This window comes from Elephas maximus, chromosome 14, assembly GCF_024166365.1.
Source record: "Elephas maximus indicus isolate mEleMax1 chromosome 14, mEleMax1 primary haplotype, whole genome shotgun sequence".
Classification (NCBI taxonomy): Eukaryota; Metazoa; Chordata; class Mammalia; order Proboscidea; family Elephantidae; genus Elephas; species Elephas maximus.
This window is the reverse complement of record NC_064832.1, coordinates 72053874-72074742: the sequence shown is the minus strand read 5'-3', so window position 1 is coordinate 72074742 and position 20869 is coordinate 72053874. Positions and strand designations below refer to the sequence as shown.

At 38.5% G+C, this 20869-nt stretch overlaps 1 protein-coding gene across 1 annotated transcript in view; it reads left to right on the top strand.

The window, feature by feature from the left end:
* OBI1 (ORC ubiquitin ligase 1) overlaps nucleotides 1–20869 on the top strand; it is a 46760-nt gene that overhangs the window by 21008 nt on the left and 4883 nt on the right. Inside the window, exon 5 of the mRNA XM_049853131.1 lies at nucleotides 1651–1739. Coding sequence (XP_049709088.1) covers nucleotides 1651–1739 — 89 coding nt within the window. The remainder of the gene's footprint in view (nucleotides 1–1650; nucleotides 1740–20869) is intronic.

The window sequence follows — 20869 nt, the reverse complement described above, 5'->3', positions numbered from 1 at the left end:
AGGAGTAAAAAGATTCAGAACAAAGGACTACTTTGAGTGTGGTTGACTTTTTCTAGTGTTTTCTGTACCGGGTGAGTTTTGAACCATTGTGGGGCCAGTCACACTACCCAGTCAGTGTTGAGCATGCAGAATAGTTAGCTGAAGCCTTCAATACTCTTTTAGGTACAACAAATAGGCAGAACTCTGCTTCATGACTTGAATTCACCTAAGATTCCTGAACTTGAAAATATCTCTGATAGTTGAGGAACTAGCCAGCCCATAATTAGAAGTATTAGAGAGCCACAGGACTGGTGAGAGTCCTTGAAACATAGGGATACAGTATGGGGGGTGGGAAAGGAAATCAAATGAGTTTCTAATTTAAGCTTGTCCTCACCATCAAAAAGCATTCACTAAGTGCCTCTTATGGTGCTATGCTTGAGGGCTTAATTCATTGTCTGTGTGTATGAGGAAGTAAATGGCTTTCCTTATATCTTCATAGAGGCAGTAATGGTGTTTATCAGTCACTTAAAGAATTGACCCTCCTCCATCTTGGTTCCTGAGCAACGTTGAAGATAAGCAGGTGCCCAGAGCCCAGAAGGAACCTGGATGAATCTAAGTAGCAGAGCTAGGCTTTATACCCAAAAGGATGCTCTCTGCCATGCTTCCCTTGTAATCATCACAGGGCATTTGTGTGTGGATGGGCAAGTAATACAGTGAGGAGTTCTGGAAATTGGTTAAAAACATTGATCACATTTTTGAAATCTGTTTCTAAGCTTCTTCATTGACAGCAGTTCTTGTGGCCCACTCACCTTTAATGTAAATGTTCTAGTCAAATAAAGAATGTCTCTTGCCAAGTTTATGAAGCAGATTTCTAGTCTAGGAACTCTTATTTTTCTTTGACATTCACAAAAGTGATGAGTAGGGAGTTTAAAAGAAGCAGCTTTTTAGAAGACTCTAAAATTTAAGTACACTTTTCAGGCTAGCCAGAATCGATATTGAGACTCCAGATTTTCTAGCAGCTAATGTTTTGTTAGATTTTTAGCTATCATATGATTCAAGAAAGAAAATCACACTTGGGATTCTTTTTTTTTTAATCAAAGGAGAGTCCTTGGAATTGATTATAAAACACTGACCCAATTTTGAGGGTCCCAGAAGTTGTGAGCCAGGGTATTGGGAAAGCCTTTTTGAGGAAAGGAAGTAATTTAAGCATATTAGCTTTGTTCTCACTAGCAAAGTCTTAAAATAAAACCAAAAAAAATCAATCTCAGAGCGAAAGAATTAACTCTTCTGCATTAGTTTGCTAACGGTTGCATGTAGTATAATGTTACCCTGCTTAAACTAATTCAATTATGTGAAAAAGAAGAAAAAAACAAAAAACATGTATTTGCCATTTGTATGGTCCCTTAATGACTGTGCTGACTAACATAGCTCTCTTTATTTCCCTGGAGAGGAGATGTGCCAAGTGCTTGGGGGATACAGATTAAAAATGCTTGGTTGTGTTCACAATTTCACAAGTCATTCCCAGTGGTGATTTTAAGTTTTTGATTGCCGTATTCTAAAAATCAGTTTTCTGGTATTAGCACTCTAAAAAATACAAAAGGCTCGTGTGATAATTTTTACAAGGCACTTTTGTTTTAGCTTGTGTTTAATTATCTTCAATTTTTTTTTAAGGCAAATAAAAAATTGAAATTGGAAAATGGTGGCCTGGTGAGGGAGAATTTACGATTGAAGGCTGAAGTTGATAACAGATCACCCCAAAAGTATGTATTTTGCTCTTAGAACAATGTTTCTGATTATGTCAGTGTTTTAGAATAGGCTGCTATGATAGTTTGTGTGTTTAATTTGACTTTTTTTATTGAAGCATTAGGATTAGGTAGAATATCTTACCTCTGATAGTCAAGTGTGTACTTGTGTTATTGGTAAAACCTTAGCCTTAAAAAAAAAAAAGCCTTAGTTAAGGCTAATTTTATAGAAAGGATTTAATTCTTAACTTTTTTCCGTATCTGATTAACAGAAGGCTTGTTTTATGTGACCAAAGACAAGTGAACCTTTACTTGACTTTACATGTTAACTGTTTAATAGTACTAAATATAACATATAGGAGGCAGGTTAATGTAATGCCCTTTGGCTCTTTTCTGAGGTAATCATAATAACGGTTAACATTTGTCTAGTACTTTTCTCTATGTCAGGTATAGCAACCTGTGATATAGAACAGTGATTATTCCCTGTTTGAGGAAATGGAGGCATAGGGAGATCAAGTTAATTTATCTGTCTAAATCTAAACATCTGGTAAGTGGTGGACACAGAATTTGAACCCAGGTAGTCCAGCTCCAGAATCTGTGCTCTTAACCATTACACTAAAAAGCCTACCTGAAATAGAATTTAAGGCATCGTTCATTAAATTTTGGACTGATTTGAAACTGTTCAGTTAAGCAAATTTGTTCTTCCTTTATGATGGATGGTTTTTATTCCATTTCAGAGGCTAAGAGATTATACCTATTGACCAGTTTAACAGTTAGTTTGCCTCTTTAAAATTATTAGGAAGAGTTGGAAATTGAGTTGAATACGGAGAGATGATTGGAGACAATACTTGAGGTTCTTATTTTCATAGGGGAAAAAAAATGACAAGTGAGAAAAAGACTATGGTCCTGAGGTCAGACAGCCTCTCTGAGGGATGGCGTGTCAGAACTGCACACTTTCTTCCCACACAACCACTAAACTTCATTTCTTTCTATTGGAAAAAGACAAGGCAGAGACACACAAACAAGGGAAACTTATCCCAGCAGAAATCGCTCTCTGCTTGTCATTTGAAAAAGATGGTGCCTGGCCACCATTAATGAACATTTTCATCAAAGATTCTGTAGAAGAATCCTGATCAAAAGAGGGGAAATGCAGAACAGAATTTCAAATGCACATAGAATACAGGCTTTCTGGAGCCATTGAGATTGAATGAACCCCTGCATCTAGAGATAATCTTTAAACCTTAAACCAAAAAATATCCCTTAAAGTCTTCTTAAAACCAAATAAGTTTAGGTTATTTAAGAAAGAACGTCTGCCTTGAACATTGTGCTCTTTTAAGATCTATTTATATATATATTTTTTTTTATATGGGCTCAAATTGACAGTAGTAACTAGAAAGATTAGATAGGAAACTTAGAGGGCAGTGAGTTTATGTTAATGGGGGAGCAACTTCTTGGAAAAGGATGGTCAGAATGGTTGTACAACTTGGCTGTAATTAGTGTCACTGAATTGTACATATAAAAAAAATTTTTTTTTATATATAAAAAAATAGAAACTGTTAAATTGGTGTGTATTCTGCTATATATATTCTCAAGAACAACAAAAATAAATCATTAAAAAAAAAAAGAGGGAGAACATGTTGCCCTCTGTAAAGCAGTTGTGATATCAACAGATGATAGAAGTGAACCATAGTTAGGTAAAGCAGATAGAACCAACCAATAGTGAAAGAAGCATAGCTTTTACTTTTGCATAATTCCTTTCCTTCTGTACTCCAACCTCGTTTTTCTTCCACTTGGTTCAGATAGTGTCCTGCTTTGACAAATTAGTGAAATCAGCTTAGGAAGTGTTGTTATGTGGTGGTTTGAATTTCTGCTCTTGTCATTTATTGGCAGCTCGCCTGGCCAGTCATAGTAATGCTTGTCCATTAGCCATTTCCCACAGCATGCTGAATGGAACTAAAGCTATTTTGTTTGTAGCTTTTATTTCTTGAACAGTTGCCCATCAGATTTCAGATTTAATGCCAGCCACAAGAATGTGTTTTTAAATATCCATGGCTCCAACCTGATAAATAACTGAAGAATCTCACCTGAGGAGACCTGGCTCCTGTCTACCCTAAAACAAGAAACCACACTTCTGAATCCAGTATAACTTCATGCCTTGCCATCTTTTCCTCCCTCTCCTTCCCGCGCCTTAATGTGAAAAGTTTCACGTGAAAAGCAGTTTGAACTGACCCCTATTCCAGATCAGTTTGCAGTGCATTGAGGTATTAAATGCATTGTATTTGCTTTATTGCCTTGTTTACTCTGCATCACCAAACCCTAGTGGGAGTCAGAAGGGAAGCTGACCACAGCTGAAACATGCAGATTTGATTCACCTGAGGAGCCGTCCTATCTTGTGTAGAAAAGAATACAAAATTCAGGAGTTTGAAAGTAAATGCAAGCAAATAATTAAAAAAAAAAAAAAAAGTCATCCATTCCATTTCGTTCCCTCAGTTTAGGAAGTGCCTTAACCAATTGTTTTTCTCTTGTCTGCTTGGTTCGATGTCAAGGCATGCTTTTTATACACATGGGCTTGGTCAGATGTACTCTACAAGTTGAACAGACATACTCTAATCATACAGAGAGAAAGCTTTAAAACTTAGACACCAGAGACGGAAAAAATTAAGAAGATATTTCTTTCCAAGAAGCTCAGTCAAATATTATGTTATTGCCCATAAACTAGACTCATATCTGATATGATCCAGGGAGACTTAAACATTTACAGTGGTCTCAAGTAGATGGCATTGTATAAGAGTAATATACTTCATATAATATTATTTTTAAGTAATGCTATAATCTTTTAAGATGGCTTATCTTCTCTGCTACTGTTTCTCTTATCCTCCATTATATCTAATCTTAAAGTGTGTCGTTGTCGTTAGATGCTGCAGACTCGATTTTCAACTCATAGTGACCATGTGTGACAGAGTGGAACTGACCCATGGGGTTGTCTAGGAACCCTACTGGCGCAGTGGTTAAACTGTAGGTTGCTAACTGAAAGGTTGTTAGTTTGAACTCACCCAGCAGCTCTGCAGGAGAAAGACCTAACAATCTGTTACGTTAAAGATTACAGACAAGAAAACCCTATGGGGCATTTCTGCTCTGTTACATGGGTTTGGTATGAGTTGGAGTCGACCCAGTGGCACCCAACAATACTAACAGTCTTTATGGGAGCTAATCACCAGCTTTCTCCCATGAAGTGGCTGGGTGGGTTTGAACTGCCAACCTTTCTATTAGCAGCTATAGGGTTTAACTGTTGTGCCACCAGGGCGCCTTATCTTAAAGTGTACCTACATATTTCCTTCCTTTCACTTAAAATCCCTTTGAGAAATGTGGAGATAACCCTACTAAGCATGTACTTTTGGGTTTTCAAAATATCCATTCTGTTCCTGGTTAAAAATTCATTGTCCTGACATCTAAACCTAGTGGTCTAGAAAATGCAGCCTTTTTCTTTATCTACGTAATCACCTCCTGAATTCTTCTTTCTCTTCTGAGATAATTTATTTCACCTGGAGGAAACCACTAGTTTGCCCCTTCAGTTTTCTGTAATATGGACTCCAGGGAGAATCACATTTAATGTTCAGAGCTCAAATAGTTCGTTTCATCTTAGCATCTGTTAAGCAGCTCTTCAAAAGGAGAGGAGAGAAGCTGTAATTAATTAGTGGTGGTAATAATTCTTATCCGTATAGACACATGGAAAGCAGCTGAGGTACAGATAATTCCAGACATTAGGTGAGTCCAGCATCTTGTAACAGGACTTGGAAATATTTGGCAGATTGGCCTTTAGTTAGTTGGTTCTGTGTTAATGCTGGGATTCATGGTTTAAGTAACCTTACAGACTCTAAAGAAAACTGTGGCCCCTAGAAATGTACTTGTGTGGAACAATTATATAAGAATCATTGATTGGAAAATTAATTTGCTATGTAAACTTTCACCTAACATACAATAAAATGTTAAAATATATATATATGATTCTGAAAAAAAAAAGTACGTCTCTATTCACTCACACCACGCTAACATATACGTAATATTACATACAATTTCAAAGAATTCATAGATTGCTGAAGTCCATCCATGGGATCTGGGCTAGATTTTCTGCCCACTATTCTGATTCGAAATTGAAACTTAGATGTTTGAAGGATAGTGATATGTGCTTTAGTTGACAATAAAGGCTGATACCTGAAAAAAACTCACTCTGCAGCCAACTCAGAAATGTTTATTTATTTAATACTGTACTAAGTACTTTGAATTTTACAAGATAAATTACCCCTAAAGTAGATTAGGTTCCTTTGCTATAATTTCTCTTTATTTTTTCCTTCTTAGCATGGATCACAACTGCTAATAATTAACATTTTGTGTAATTATTTGTTCTATGGCTTTCTTCTGTTTGAGCCAGGACTATGACTGTTGTATTCTCTGCTATAGCCACCACATTTTATAGAATTCTGGCTCATATTTGGCTCCTTATGCATATTTGTTGAGTAAATGAATGAAAGACATAGCCACTGAGACTGTGTGGATACGAACAGAATGTGTGAGATATCAATAAGAAAAATGACTAGGCTTCTTCATTAAATCATTGACAAGACAAAAGGGAAAGGGACTGTTTTACAGTAAGAGATCTAAGAGACATAACCACATATAGTATGTAGATCTTGGTTTTTTTTTTTTTTTTTAACTTTTATTGAGCTTCAAGTGAACGTTTACAAATCCAGTCAGACTGTCACGTATAAGTTTATATACACCTTACTCCGTACTCCCACTTGCTCTCCCCCTAATGAGTCGGCCCTTCCAGTCTCTCCTTTCGTGACAATTTTGCCAGCTTCCAACTCTCTCTATCCTCCCATCCCCCCTCCGGACAGGAGATGCCAACACAGTCTCAAGTGTCCACCTGATATAAATAGCTCACTCTTCATCAGCATCTCTCTCCTACCCACTGTCCAGTCCCTTTCATGTCTGATGAGTTGTCTTCGGGAATGGTTCTTGTCCTGGGCCAACAGAAGGTTTGGGGACCATGACCGCTAGGATTCCTCTAGTCTCAGTCAGACCATTAAGTATGGTCTTTTTGTGAGAATTTGGGGTCTGCATCCCACTGATCTCCTGCTCCCTCAGGGGTTCTCTGTTGTGCTCCCTGTCAGGGCAGTCATCGGTTGTGGCCAGGCACCATCTAGTTCTTCTGGTCTCAGGATGTGTAGATCTTGTTTTGATACTAATTACTACAAACCAACTGTCCAAAGACATTTCTGAGGCAATCAAGTACCTTTGAATATGAACTAGGTATTAGGTGATACCAATCAATTGCCATGAGTTTTATTTAGGCATCATGATTGTGTAAGAAAATGCCCATTTTTTTTAATGCATATGAATTTATGAAATATATAATACTTTGGCAAAAAAAAGGGTATGTATGTGTCTATACAGATATATACACATATATGTATGTATATATAAATAAAGGAAATGAGGCAAAAATCTCAATAGCTGTTGAATGGGGTTTTTTTTAACATTGTTCTCTCTACTTCTGTGAATATTTGAAAATTTTTATGATAAAAAATTAAAACCAACAAAACATGGTTCTTGCCTCTAATGAAGGCAAGAGGCTAAAGTACATGAAACAAACACTAAAACACTCAAAAAAAAAATAGCAGAGACAGCAGTTTGGCTTCAGAGAATGGCAAGAAACTATGGGCTACAGTCATAAGGAGAGTCTTTATGAAAGAGGCTGGGTTTGGGCTTTGAAAGATAGATTCAGTGAGGAGAAAGGCATTCTGAGCAAGAGGAAGCAGCTTGAGCTTTGAGTACTGAGTGTTCCCTTCAGCTCCAGTGCCTTGTCTCCAATAGTAGCCATACATCATGTTGCTGCACAGGAAACAGTAGCTTCCTTCTCTGTCTCATCAGACCAAAAGTATTCTATATAATTTTCACATCTCTCCATCATCATCCTACTTATGTAGCTGGTCAGCACTGCTCCACCCTCAGTTATAAGCAGACAGGCCTATTCTCAGTCTCCTATTTAGTGGGGAATGCCAAGATTGTCACACCTCCTTCTGGTAAAGAAGCATCGAGAATGGGAAGACGCTAAAGGGAACACTTTAGTATTGCATTTCTTGTATTCCTAAATTCACTTGGCTTCAATTACTCCTCCTAAACTGTGCCAGAAAATGTGTATGTATTTGTCCTTGAGGGAGCTAGGAGTTTCATAGCTGGAAGAGGTGTGATGAACTGATTCGTGAAAAAGCATTTTAAAGTCCCCTGCCTTCTCTACCAGGTCTCTCCATTCAGTTGTGCCGTTTTCTTAACACTAATCATGCTAGACAGGGATTGTGCCATGTCTCCAGCTATGACAAGGCTTTAGCAGAGCAGGTGTTCTCACCCTCAGCTAGTAACTTGCTATAGTAGTGCGTGGTGTAAAGCTACGTGTACAGAACTCCCTAGGTCATTTATATCAAACTTGATTATAATTGGATTATGTTCTTATCATTGTCTTTAGTGAGATATATGGGTTTGGTAATATTTCCCTGTATGCGACTCCTTTTGTTGTTTGTTGTTAGCTGCCATTGAGTTGGCCTTTGACTCATGGCAACCCCATGCATAATGGAATGAAACACTGTGTGGTCCTGTGCCATCCCTATAATCAGCTGGGGATTGAACTGTTGTGATCCATCCATAGGATTTTCATTGGCTGATTTTCAGAAGTAGATTGCCAGGCCTTTTACCTAGCCCATCTTAGTCTGAAAGATGGACTAAAGACTGTGCAACATCAGAGCAACTTATAAGCCTCTACCGACAGATGTTCGTGGCTGCACATGAGATGTATTGGCCAGGAATCAAACCCAAGTCTCCCACATAGAAGGTGAGAATTCTACCACTGAACCACCACTGCCCCCTTGCAACTCCTTTTACTGCTCAGCAATCCCAAGGTTTGTCATTATGGACTAATCTTCATCCATGTCTCAACTCCTTTTAGGGAGAATAAAGGCTCCAGATACTCTTTTGACAGTGAGCAGTATTTCCTATTATTGGTAGCTGAAGAGCAAAGGATAGACTTCACAGATTATGACCTTGGCTTTCTTCCCTTTTTGCTAAATTTATGTTCTGTGAGCCATCTCATGTACTCCCATGGCTTTAGTAATATCTGTCTGCATGTTAGAGGTTACAAAATCTAAATCTTTGGCTCCAGCTTCTCTCTTAAACTATAGATTCATGTTTCCAGCTATCTATTTTGTACCTTTATCTGAGGCCCTGTACCTTAACACTACATAGCATAATGGTTTAGAGTTTAGCTCTGGAAATAGACTGACTGGATTCAGATTTCCCTGCTTGCACTAGGTCCCACCTTCCCCTACACAGTTTGTTTTTCAGCATAGTCAAAACTGCCTTTTTATATTATAAATCAAATTATTTAAATCCCCTGCCTAAAACTATCCAGTGCCTTTCTAGAATAAAATCCAAGTTCTTTACCATGGTCTAAAAGACTTCACAAACTAGTCTTTACCTGCCTTTTCCACTTCATTTCAGTCTAGCTGTCCTGGCTTATCCTGCTGCAATAATACTGGCCTCCTGTTTCTAAAACACTCCAGGTTTGTTCGCTCTGCGTAGGATTTTCTGCTTCCAGATCTTTACATGGCTATCTGAGATTCAGAAAGGCCTTTCTTTCTCATTCACGCTACAGCAGCTCTGCACCTCAGCACCTTCTGCTCCTTGCTCTGTCTTGTTACAATAATAAAATCATGGTGTGGCAAAGCAGTGTAGTGTGATTATGAGCACAGGCTCTGGAGTCAGAATCCCTAGGACTGAACACTATCTGGTTAGTAGCTCTGATTTGGGGGAATATATTTAACTTTTCTGTATCTCAGTTTTTATCTTATGAAATGAGGCCAAAAGTAAAACTTACCTCATAGGTTGTAAGTGAGGGTTAAACGAATTGAAACCTGCAGTGCACTTATAACGAGCCCATAGTTAATGCTCAGTAAATTTTATAGTATTATTAATTGTCTCCATAGCCCTTATCACTATCTGAAATTATCTTGCTCATTTAATTGCTTGACCTGTTTGTTGTCTGTCTCCTCCCTTTTCAATTCTCAGCTCAAAAATGTAAGGACCTTGCTCCCTGTCTTCTTCCCTTCCAAAACCCCAGCACCTAGAAGGCATTTTATAAATATTTGTTGGATAAATAAAAATTACTTAACCTCTTTGAGCCATCTTTTTATTTTAATGTAAAATGTGAGTAATGGGTTTACCCCATAGCATTACTGTGAGGATTGAAGGAGAGAATCTGTATGTCATTGGCACAATGTGTAGCACTGAAGAAGAAGTGGGGGTGGGATGGGGAGAAGTATTTGTATGTATGTCTAAATAATTATATCCATTATCTGCTGCCCCCATCCCAGACACAAAAGACTGTTCATTGTATTGCTTCATTCCTCTCCTCCTTAATGGCTTTACTGCTCGTCTAGTTGCCTAAGATGAAAACCTCAGTCTTCCTATGTTTCCCCACCCCTTCTGCTCACCCCACACCTCATTGTTCAGTATGTTCTATATCAGTCCTACCACTTAAATGCCTCTGTAATCCATCTTCTTCCCATTTCCACTAGTTTAGATCCATATTATTTCTTGCTCAGCCTACTGTAACAACCTTCTGACTGCTTACCCTTCTTTTCCTCTTTAAACCCTCGAGCATCTGCTTTTTTATTACCTGAATTCTAGAATATAAATTTGATCATCTCACTCCCCTGCTTAAATAACCGTTGGCGAGTCCCTATGCCTGGAAGTTAAAGCCCAGATTTGTTAGTATAGAATGTGAGGCTCCTTACTGTGTGACTCCAGTTTAATCATATCGCCTCCTCTCTAGCTTCCCCCTTGCTGTACTCTGCTCTGCCATGCTGGATTTCCTGCTGGGCCCAGGTCTACTATATCGTGGCATTCCTTTGTCCCTTGGCTTATGCCTTTTCCCATGCCTTGCCTGATCCTCCCTGCTAACCTATCCTTTTTTATTCTGTCTGACATTCTTTGAGGTCTAGCAGGACAGTTATGGCTTGACCTGTGAAGCCCTCCATGATTTTCCGAGACAGAAGGAACACTTTCCTCTTGTTCTCACACCCTGTTGCCCTATCGTTTTAATCATCACATTGTATATTGACCAAGTCCCATGGTTGTTATCCTAACTTGCTCTTCATCAAATCCTTGAAGCTAAAGCATATTTTAAAAAATTTACATATGTGTATTTATACGTACGTACGTGTGTGTGTGTGTGTATCTTCCTTCTCTGGGGCCTGGCAGAAGGAAGGAATCATTGTATTCTCTACTCCCACTTGGAGGGAACTGACCAGGAGTTAAAATTTGAACTTCCTTGAAGCTTGAAGTATAAAGGGTTGAAGAGGGCAGGATATCGCAGATTCCTGGCTTTTCTTCAAATGAGGAAAGCATAGGGGGTTCCTGAAGTTTTCCTCGTTGTTGCCCCCAGAGATTGGGAGCTAGAAGGGGGGAAGGATGAGGAGGCAGAATTAGGGCTTACCTGGCTCTGGGCCAGTGTCTTGAGTCATCTTACTTGAACCAGGTTTTTGTATCCTTGCCTACGAGCTGTGGTCCCCTTCCCAGTTCACAGCTCTGCTCTGCCTAAACCGTGTCTCCAGACATGCCAGGACCCCTCCGATTATTCCAGGCCTTCTGCTTTCTCTTCAGCTCATCGGGTCTGGCTGGCCTTGTCTGTTGTCCCTTCTTGACCTGTTCTGGCCTTTTTTGTTTCTCATGAGTCTGCTCTGACAAATGCTGTGATTCCTGGTATTTGACCCCAGCCTGATCCGATGACTGATTCTGCTGTGCCCTTTGGTTTTCCCGGAAGGGGAACTTGTAGACTGTCAGGGGAGCCTGATGATACCCTGGGGCCAGACTGTGACAGCCTGGTGTGCTCAGGCCCTCAGCTGCCTGAGGGGCCCTTCTCTAGAGAGTCAGCTAATTGGGGATAGGCAGTTAGTGCAGGTTTCTGTCAGCTTGTCTTTATTGTATTGATAAGATATTTTAGGAGCCTGCAATGCATGCTAATGACTAAGCAATAAGGTTGTCAGAGAGATTATAAACTGCTTGAGAGCCTGGATGATGTCTTCTACTTTGTCTCCCTCCTAGCCCCTCAGCACATATTAGTCCTCAATTACTGTCATCTGAGTAACAATTACAGGCTGGCAGGATCACAGTTTTTTGTTCTATTTTGTTTCAGATTGTCCCTTATGCTGAGAGAGAGAGAAGGAATTTTGATAAAGTAAAAACTGTAGCTACATACTAGTCCAGGAATGTTTTAAGTATGTTTTTCTGCCAGTGATAATGACACTTCTTTTTGCACTATTGAGATTTTGTCTTTTGTTGTTGTTGCAGTTATTATATTTTGGGCAAAAATATAAGTTCCTTATTCTTCTGAGGACTATAAAAGGATACAAAAAGCATATCTTAATATTCCTTCCTTGGATTAAAGAATAGGATCCCTGTTGATGCCATGTAAAGTTTAAGGCTGCTCTTTTCTTTTGGGGCAGAAAATTGGGACATTTTTGGATGGAATTGAAGTGGAATATATTTGTTAAATAGAATGGAATTTATTCAAGAGTGAAAAGATAAGTCCATCCTCACAGGCAGTGCAGAGAAAGTAGTGCTTAGAGTTGGGCATTCTACTTGGAGCAACTTCGCACACTGCCCAATGAGCTGCTGAGAGAAAAGGAAAGCAACGTTGGAGGTGGAAGCTAACTAGTTGCGATTTCCAAACAAAGGATCAGAGACCAAGTCACCATTGCCACAGGAGCAGGGAAGGAAAGTGGTCAGCATGGAGCATGGTTTAGTTCTGTGTTTCTCCGATGACCCCTGCTGATCCTGTGTGTATGGCTCAGTCCTAATTAGAGATTTACCACAAAAGGAAGCGAATCTGTTCTTCAGCTTATATATACTGTCCAACACTCAGGTCGCTTCCATTGAGAATTTCTAGGTATCTCAGCAGGAATTTTCAGCATCACAATTTTTAACTAACAAATGCATGGCTAGTTTAATAAAACAAACACACAAAAAACTTCCTTTGACAAATTGTGTTAATAATGAGCTATTTTTTAATATTTTTTTTAATTTTTATTATTATTTGGAAAGATTGCACAGCAGACTCTATCTTGATTTTCAAACAGTACTTCTGGGAAGTGGAGGAAGGAGGAATTATTATAAGGGCCTTAATTCTTTGGCTAGTTCTGCTGTCCACGTAAACTTTGTCTTTAAGGGGTAATTGTGGCGTTTTTTTACTCTTGCAAATATTGAAGCAGTTTCTGTTTTTGGATAAAATGAATATGCAGCTTAACTTATTCCTCAAAATTAGACCCCGAGACGAGTACCTGTGTGATGTTTAGGTCCCCAGAATTTACATTGAAAATTTTGCTCATTTCATGTAAGTAAGCCTTTTCCTTGTAGTTGAAGCTACCTGCTGATCATGTATGAAGTAGACAAGATGCTACAATCATGCACACTTTTATACTTAGCACATTTCAAGACTGCCCTTTTACGTCATGGTTCCGGGTCAGACGAATCCTTCGTATCCTTGGTTAAATAGTATACAGCCACCCTCTTCGGGCTGGCACGTGCCAGGGTGGTTTGTGTGTGCTATAGTCTCCACCTTAAGTGATTTTTGGAAGTTTCAAAATATTCTTGAACCTGTGTCTTGCACATAGTAGGTTTTTAATAAATATGTATTGGCTTCGTACATGCATACATCTTCCCACATTTTGTTTTCTTATTTCCTTTCCATGTTTCTATTAGCAAATGTACATATTAATAAATATTACAATGCTAATTTTTTTAATATTAATAAATATTACAGCAATGCCGGTCACTTGGCTGTGTATACAGACTTTGTGCTCAGTAAATCCTTTTAAACCCTGGTTCCTTTATATTTTTACAAATAAGGAAACACATACAGCTGACATTTAGCCCTATTTGAGGAAGTAGATTATTATAGACCTTTTAGTTTATCTGCTCCTACCTGTGTCCATAAAACAACTACCTGTATTCTCATGAAAATAGTGTACATAAGAGGATTTCTTCCTTCACCTCGCAGTCTCTGCCGGGAAGTCCAGGGCCCATACAGAGATGAAGTAGCTTCAAAATCCTTCTGACAGTTTATATCTCCTTCATTATTTTCTTAGTCTTCCGTTAAAAATAATTATATTATTTCTTATTTAAAAAATGATTCTCTGTGTTGTGGGAAGGATATTTTTCTGAACAATTAAGAAGAAAAAAATGGCAAAGGAGGCAAATAATAAGGCTTTTGAGTGGGAAATTGAAGGTATGCCACTTAGGGAAAAAAGCCTTGGAAGAGGGTAATACAAATACAGGGTCAAATGTGCAGGAAGTCACAGAGAGAGAGTTAAATGGGTAACTAGTTGGTTTGGCTATTGAACAACAGTACTCAGGATCCAAAGCTTCAATCAGATGCTTTCCTACAGAAAGTTTCTTTTGTTTTTCTTCCTGCTATCCCTAAAGTTCACTTTTTAAATTTTTTTTTTTTTTTTAGTAAGACGGGCCAGGGAACAGAAATGTTCTATCTTGAATCTTAAGGAAAGAGGAATTTCTTCCTCTTCTCTCTCAGTGTGCCTTGTACCATATATTTTTGTGGAACCAACTTGTGTGATTAGGACTGGCCATAGACAATATTTTTATGATTAACAAATTCTCCAGGAATATAGCATTTTCCTAACTGTTTAATTTTTAAGAGAGAGTTTTTTTCTTGAGGGAACATTGGCAGGCCATACAGCTCAATAGTGGATGAAAATGGATGGGCCGCTTCCCTAGCAGATTAGAGAGAGTACTTCCCCCAGCCCCCAGTGGCACACAAAGTTGAAGTAGACATGGGTGATGCACAAACAACTTACGGGACGTGGGTGGGAGAGAGGATGCCAGGGATTTTGAACCCCCACTCCTATTCCTACTACAATTTTGCATTCCCTACTGTCCCCCGCCCATCCTCTTTCCCTAAAATATGCCCCCCTACCCCTGCACACATACACGTAAGGTGGGGTCTAGTACTTGGACCTCTTCCCTTTCTTTCTGCATCGAACAAAAACTCAGATTCCCAAAGAGCTCATTTATAGGCTACTCACGGAAGTTGTGTGTAATCAGAAACAGAGTTTGCAAACCCAAGGAATCTCTTAAATGGTGGATTGTGCTTTAGGAGAACGTATTTAGGAAAGGGCAAAGGAGGAAATGAAAAGCTCTTCTCTCTGAAATTCCACCTCTCCATGTTTAAAATAAAGGAGCTGCTTTCCTAGTATCTCTGAAAGTCAGGGAATGAGAAGATAAGCAACTAAACTGGAATAAATAAATAAATAAATAAAACCCGATTACCATCCAGTCGGATCCTATGTAAACAGGCAACTCTACACTAAAATCCACCCTATAAATGGGTAATTCTTTCTTAGGATAAGTGTGATAGTTTTGTTTTTTTTTTTTTTGAGACTCCTAAGTTTAGTTGGTTTTCTCACACATCAACCTTTACCTTAGTCTAGGTAATCCTCATCTTGCAGAGTAGTAGAGGACCAGAAAACTGACCATGCAAGCTAAAACTGGGCACACCAATCAGTGGGAAAAAATCATGATTGTTCTGTGACCTTTCAGCAGTTTTGTCAAAACATTAACCCTTTTGCTATTAGTCATCAGTGTATATAAAAATGAAAAACTAGCAAAACTAATATAAAAAAAAATATTTTTACTTAGTACACTAAAATTTATGTAATACAATTTAGAACTGGAAAAGTTAAAAAAAAATGAGGTGTTTTATCTCTTTGTAAAAGTTTATGAAGAATAGTTTAAATACTGCTTGTTTTTTTGTTGTTTGGGTCGTATAACTTATGATAGGGAATGAGCACCTTTTCTATGACTTGAGTCATTTCACTTCTTTCTAAGTTTAGATCAGATTCCAACATTTTATCTTTTGTGTTTTTAATATCTCCGTAAGTTCCTTTAATATGAAGTTTCCTGCTGGTGTCGCGTCCCCTGGACATCTTCATCATTTTAGGCACAACCACTTTTCTCATTTAATATGTCATAAGATTGCTTCTGCTGAGTTTGTCTGGCATATCTAGAGTCTCTCAAATGGTGGCAGTTTTTATCATTCCCACTATCAGCTATTTCCGCTACAACTAGTTTTACACTTGATTCTAATTTTACTTCCAGTGTTCACTGCTTGTTTCTTTACAGTCCCTTTATCTGATTAGCCAATTGCCTCTTTTTGTTTATCCATATTTATGAAATATCACTTGAGTTTATCACTGGAAGACAAAGAAGTAACACAACTACATGCTTTGCTGTCTATGCATGGAATAACAGATTCATAGTCACCAGTCATTGACATACTTTAAAACTAGTAAGGTGATAGGTCACTGATCTTGATAAACATCTACTATTTACGCAGTCTTGTGGACTGAAAAACTAGCAGTGAAGTATTTGTTTTATGCCAGTTTTTCACAGTTAATATAATGTGGTAACTGAAATTTGTACCATGGTTTTGTACAATTGGTGTTATTTAATTAAACCGTAGTAACTAAAATTTGTACATGTCAGAACTGTGCAAGCAAGAACATCAACACTGAAAACCTGTCAGATAGGCCAGAGCACAAAAGCTGGTCCAGGTCCAAAGGTGGCTTTCACTTTGTTTCATTATTAACCTCAGGTAGCGAGTATGGCAAAAGATATAAAATCAAAGATACATAAGGAGGCAAGAGGCTTACCTCCCCAGTGTCCCCATTGTTCTTCAAGGTGTTTCCGAAGGTTTTTGGTCTCACCAACCCACTGGGCTTGCTGCATCTATCCCTTTTGTTGGGGCTAGAGTACTACTGGGCTCATGACTTCTTTCTGTGGTACAGCCACATAACCTAGTTACTTCTGTACCAGACCCTTCATACCACCAGTACTCTTTAAGGCTTCAGCATAGGAGGCCAGGCCTACCATATCACTGAGCTAATTAGTTCAAAGAACTATCCTAGGCTCTGAGGGAAGACAGACAAAAATACATATATGCTTTCATGAGCTTTTTACTTCAACATGAGAAATGAGATTTCCGTTTAAATAACTGTAATACAAGTTAGTGGAAAATGGAAAATAGTGGATGTTCACAGGGAGGTTCTTTTTTACCAGCATCTAAAGATAATTCACAGAACATAGAAAGCTAAACTTAGAAGAGACGTAAAGATCATCTAGTGCATGGTTCAGCAAACTTTTTCTATAAAAGGCCAGGTAGTAAACATTTTAGGCTTTGCGGGTCATACAGTCTCTGGCAGCCCTCTGGATGGAGCATGAAAGCAACCATAGATAATTTGTAAACAAATGAGCATGGCTCTGTTCCAGTAAGACTTTGTTTACAAAAACAGGCAATGAGCCATACTTTGCTGACCCCTGACCTAGTTGCGTCCTCTGATTTTACTCAGGGTGCCATTGTGAACCAGAGAGGCACAGTGAAATTACTTGAGGTTTTACAGCTAATTAATAGCAGAGCAGAGCTAGAGCTTAGTTCTTTTAATACTTGGTTCTGGGATTTATTCTTTTGCCACATATGCTTTCTTTTGACCTGCTTCAAAGATATCCCTGTTTCTCCTGTGCGGTGGGTTGTGAGAAAATGTGGCCTTGGAAACAGTGCTTTTTGTTATCAAAGATGCTATATTCTGTGATACCTCAAAGGCCAGACCAACAGGACTTGTATTTCTCTGACTTCTTCTAGGGACAAGAACAGTCTCATAGCTCTGTAGCTGTTGGGACAAGGGGAGTCCTCGTCCTTTTCCTCTCATCCAGAATGTACATATTAGGTAACATTGCGAGCTGAAAATCCTTTAAGTTTCTCCTAGATTCCGGCGGGATATATTTCCGGTATCAGTTGCAGTTGCCAAAATGTTCTAGTGTTTTCTCTGGCATAATGAAGCCATTGGCCATCACTGCTACTTTGAAAATCAAAGCCTTTTGGTCTCTAATGGAATGTTTATAAAAATACTCCATTTTGAAATTTGCTCAGGAAAAGGAAGTACGGTAAATGATGTTAGAAATCTCTCCGGCTTGCCTTGGCATTGATTCATTTAATGTTATGTACTCTGGAAATATCTGGAATTAGTGTGAAGAAGAGAGTATTAAAACCCAAAGATAAATAAGCTGTTGTCCTCCTTGTCCTTTTCCATGGTGGTATCAGATCTCTGTCTCTAGTTGTTGGTATTTGTACGTGATAAAGTAAATTGCCCTTTGCCAAATTTAATAATAGCTATCTCAAGTAAATCCGCTAACAAAAGTCTTATCTATTTGCATTCTTTTACTAAGGTAAAAATGGATTTTTTATTTTTTTGTGGAACGGTAAGCTTTTAGTAAAAAAGCTATGCTGTATATGTCAGTCTGTTGCTTTTCTTGGTGTTAAAAAAAACTAAACAGTCACATATACGAACCATCTTTTGTTTAGTGATGCAGTGACTCTCATAACACATACATAAGAGGCCCAAGGACCGCTAGCTTATCTTGTGGTGTTAGCTCTGTCTTGATGTAGTAAGGCATTGATGTATCCTAAAATAAGAAGCTGAAATTTATTCGATAAGTAGTTAATGAAAAACTACTGTATACCAAGAATTGTGCTGATGTCTAGCAGTGAATATAAGGCATTCAAAATCCCTGCTTTCTTGGAGTTTGTACTCTAATGAGGGAGAGAGTCAGAAAACAAATAAATTACAAGAATTGATTAAATTAATTGATCAGTTCCACGGCTTTCACTACACATTCTGTTAGTTTGCCCACTAGCACAGTTCACTTATTAGCATGGTAAAATGTCTGATCATTCAAAGCATTTTAGACTTGTAAGGTATTGAAATGGAACTTGGGGGAATTGGGGGCAGTGACCTTTTAGAAAACAGCCTAACTCCATCAGTGACTTCTCATGTTTGCTTGTCCCTGCCTCTTATACTTCCTTGCTGGCCTTTGTTGTTACCTCTCACAGTGCTTCAGCTTTCTCCCTGAAGAGAGAACAAAAACATGCTCAGGACTGTCACTGACTTCAACTCAGAGCCATTTGTTAACTTCTTTAAAAACATAATTAAAAAAAAAAAAATAGGGGCAAATACAGCCTCTTAAAGTGACATGTACAGGACCTAAAACCTGTAATAAATTGGTAGCACAAACAGGCTCTCTATAGCTGTCCAGAAGGTTGGAGGTTCAGACCCACCCAGTGCCCCATGGGAGAAAGACCTGATGACCTGCTTATGTAAAAACTGTTTTGTTGTTAGGTGCCATTGAGTCAGTTCCTACTCATAGCCGCCTTACGCACAACAGAACAAACCACTGCCCAGTCCTGCACCATCCTTACAATTCCTACTATGTTTGGACCCATTGTTGCAGCCACTGTGTCAATCCATCTCATGAGGGTCTTCCTCTTTTTCGCTGACCCTCTACCAAGCATGATGGCCTTCTCCAGGTGCTGGTCCCTCCCGATAACATTTCCAAAGTATGTGAGACAAAGTCTTACCATCCTTGCTTCTAAGGAGCATTCTGGCTGTACTTCTTCCAAGACGTACTGGTTTGCTCTTCTGGCAGACCATGATATAGTCAAAATTCTTCACCAACACCATAAATTGAAGGCATCAATTCTTCTTTGGTCTTCCTTATTCATTTACCAGCTTTTACATGCTTATGAGGCAATTGAAAATACCATGGCTTAAGTCAGGCACACCTTAGTCCTCATAGTGACATCTTTGCTTTTTAACACCTTAAAGAGGTCTTTTGCAGCAGATTTGCCCAGTGCAGTGCATCGTTTGATTTCTTAACTGTTGCTTCCATGAGTGTAGATTGTGGATCCAAGTAAAATGAAATAAATCCTTGACAACTTCGATCTTTTCTTCATTTATCGTAATGTTGCTTATTGGTCCAGTTGTGAGGATTTTTGTTTTCTTTATGTTAAAGTGAAATTCATACTGAAGGCTGTGGTCTTTGATCTTCATTAGTAAGTGCTTCAAGTCCTCTTCACTTTCAGCAAGCAAGTTTGTATCATCTGCATATCGCAAGTTGTTTGAGTCTTTCTCCAGTCCTGATGCCACTGCCTTTTTCTTCATGTAGTCCAGCTTCTCAGATAATTTGCTCAGCATACAGATTGAATAAGTATGATGAAAGGATACAGCCCTGATGCATATCTTTACTGATTTTAAACCATGCAACCACGCAGTATCCTCTTGTTTGTTCAAATGACTGCCTCTTGCCCTACGTACAAGTTCCTCATGAGCACAATTAAGTGTCCTGGAATTCCCATTTTTCGAAATGTTATCCATACCTTGTCATGATCCACATAGTTGAATGCCTTTTCATAGTCAATGAAACACAGGTAGACATCTTTCTGGCATTCTCTGCTTTCAGCAAGGATTCATCTGACATCAGCAGTGATATCCCTCTTTACATGTCCTCTTCTGAATCTGGCTTAAATTTCTGGCAGTTGCCTGTCGATGTACTGCTGCAACCGTTTTTGAATGATCTTCAGCAAAATTTTACTTGGCGTGTGATACTAATGATATTATTCCATAATTTCTGCATTCTTTTGGATCACCTTCCTTTGGAATGGGCACAAATATAGATCTCTTCCATAAACTCCATACCAATTACAGTCCATGAAACCCTCTGGGGCAGTTCTGCTCTGTCACGTGGGGTTGCCAGGAGTTGGGAAGCATTTCTTTTTTGTCACTGATCTTTCTGTATGCAAGCCTTTGAGTTCCGAAGGATGTCCTTTGGTAGCAGCTGACCTACCTGATAACATAACTTGATTTTATATTATTTGATTTTTTATCTGAGGATACCTTTATTATAAAACTTGCTTTCGAAAAAAACATGTTTATTTAATGCATTAAATAAACATGTTACACAGCTTTTCCATTTAAAAACACAGAGTATTTTATTATGCCAAAGTAGTTTCAGTCAAGAACTCTCAAGCATTTTTGCTGAATGTTTGCACTGAAAGATCTTTGTTGACTCTTTAAAGTTCTGTTGCAGAAGCTACAACTGTATCAAATACTGTGTTTATAAGCAAAAACATTTTTCTTTAACAAAGAAGAAAAACTCCTGTCGTCCATTTAACCAAATACTCGTAGTAGTAA